This window comes from Aplysia californica, unplaced genomic scaffold (genome assembly GCF_000002075.1).
Source record: "Aplysia californica isolate F4 #8 unplaced genomic scaffold, AplCal3.0 scaffold00307, whole genome shotgun sequence".
In the NCBI taxonomy this organism is placed as follows: Eukaryota; Metazoa; Mollusca; class Gastropoda; order Aplysiida; family Aplysiidae; genus Aplysia; species Aplysia californica.
In genome coordinates this window covers 288,881-291,274 of record NW_004797577.1, presented here as the reverse complement: position 1 = coordinate 291,274, position 2,394 = coordinate 288,881, and the positions used below count along the sequence as shown (strand labels likewise).

At 40.2% G+C, this 2,394-nt stretch overlaps 1 protein-coding gene across 1 annotated transcript in view; it reads right to left on the bottom strand.

Moving 5' to 3' along the window:
* The window catches only part of LOC101856440 (ubiquitin thioesterase OTUB1), a gene marked incomplete in the record, with an annotated part of 13,164 nt that overhangs the window by 3,424 nt on the left and 7,346 nt on the right, over positions 1-2,394 (bottom strand). Inside the window, 2 exon segments of the mRNA XM_013084642.2 lie at positions 263-366; positions 1,327-1,411. Coding sequence (XP_012940096.1) covers positions 263-366; positions 1,327-1,411 — 189 coding nt within the window.

The following is a 2,394-nucleotide window of genomic DNA, read 5'->3' as shown; positions in this document are numbered from 1 at the left end:
AGGATAGATGTTTGACAGGGAAGAAGGAGCAAACCACAGCAGAGCACCCGCCAACCACCCAAAAAGATGTTACTAGAGAGTAACATAACATACAAAGAAAAGAAGGGGGGGAGGGGAGATAAAAAGGATAGATATTTGACAGGAAAGAAGGAGCAAACCACAGCAGAGCACCAGCCAACCACACACGTATAGATGTTTGACAGGAAAGAAAGAGCAAACCACAGCAGAGCACCCAACCCCCCTCCCCCACGAGCAGACGTACCTGAGGTAGACGACAAAGTAGTCGGAGAGCCCCTGGTCGTTGAACGTCTCCTTTAGCTTCTCCACCGTGCCGGGGCTCTTCACCTGGCTCACAATGTCCATGAACTGGGGAGACACGAGAGAGAGGCGGTCAACGATCAAACACATGGCTCTCTTCTCTCCGAGACGGACGATACAATCTAAGGTTTTAGCTTTTTATATTTAAGCCTAAAGTGTCCAAAGTCAAAGGGGTGCTAAACACATTTAATAACCAATGATTTTTGGAGATTTTTCAATTCTATGAAGAAGCAAACAAAAAGGCATAAAAACCATGAGTTGGGCTGTAATATAAACTACAACTTGCAATATTAGTGAGTGGACCTACTCAGTGTTTAGTTTTAGTAAGAGTTTTACGGCACTTGCAAACACAATAAGGTCATATAAGTGCCGAAGATTCGAGGTGTTACAAGAGAGTAACAAACACAAGAAAGAAGCAGGGGAGACAAAGACAATAGATGTCTGATAGGAAAGAAGAAGCAAACCACACCAGAGCACCCGCCAACCACCTACAAAAAAAGATATAAAAACCATGAGTTGGGCTATAATACAAACTACAACTTGCAATATTTGTGAATGGACCATCAAAAAATAGCCTCCAAGGCAGCAAATTAAGATAATTTTATTTTTTAACACTTATTTTAAACATACAAGAAATAAACCACACAGAATAACTAGATCTACCCTTTTGTGACCGCTCCAGTAGATCGAAAACCAAACATCTCAAAATTACTTGACGGGTGAATATAAAGAACATATTATATCTGTCCTCGTGGTTTTATGCACCCCGCATAATTTTGAAAAATTCGATCATTTTTTGCATAATTTCTTATTATTTTCCTTTATCATTCTTTGTTCAAATTAACATAATCGCATAATTTCACATTTCTGGGCTCAGTTTGCATAATTTCATTATTTTTCTTGCATAATACGATGGGGACAGTTATATCATAAATACCCAAAAATAACAATTTCTACGGGAAAAAACTTGTCAAGCAGTGAGCCTGGTAATATGATTTATTTACTCACAACGTCGTGGAAGTCTTCCAAGGTAAACTGGGGAAAGCCGAGAGCCAAGAGTTTATCCTTGGACTTCTGGGTAATGTCCACAAACCTGGGACGGAGAACACGAACAAACTCTGAGTTTTTGTTTGAGTAAGAGTTTTACGACACTTGCAATACAACAAGGTCATATAAGTGCCGAAGACTAGGGGTATTAAAAGAGAGTAACAAACATAAAACAGAAGGAGAGATCAGGACAATAGATGTTTGATAGGAAAGAAGGAGCAAACCACACCAGAGCACCTGCCAACCACCCACATGTTTTTTTCTGTCTTGACAGACCATCTCAAAGCAGCATACATGCTTCAGCTTTGCCTGGGCGGTTAACATAGAGGAAGTAGATCTTACAGCAGTATGCATGATAAGATACAGCTTTGTGTGGGCGGTAGACATAGAGGAAGTAGATCTTAACGCAATGTACATGATACAGCTTTGTGTAGTAGACATAGAGGAAGTAGATCTTACAGCAGTATACAAGATACAGCTTTGTGTGGTAGACATAGAGGAAGTAGATCTTACAGTAGTATACAAGATACAGCTTTGTGAGGTAGACATAGAGGAAGTAGATCTTACAGCAGTATACATGATACAGCTTTGTGTAGTAGACATAGCGGAAGTAGATCTTACAGCAGTATAGGGCCTACATGATACAGCTTTGTGTGGTAGACGTAGAGGAAGTAGATCTTACAGCAGTATACATGATACAGCTGTGTCTGGAAGGTAGACACAGAGGAAACAGATTGCCAAAGTAGGTGCCTACTACTTCACTTCATTTCACTTCAGATCTTGACTTCCTTCATACACTCCAAAGGAGAGACATAGACATTGTCAATACATTTGGAAATAAGGACGGTGTAAGAGTGTATAAGGAACCATATATAAACATTATCCCACATTTCAAAGCCACTGACATAAACTTTTCAGATCAACAAAGTTATCACACAAAAAGATAAGAAAGAAAAAGAGTGTTCTGACTTGATTAGTGGAGGACAACGGAGAATCTTGGAGCCCTACCCCCTCTTCTCCCCCCCCCCT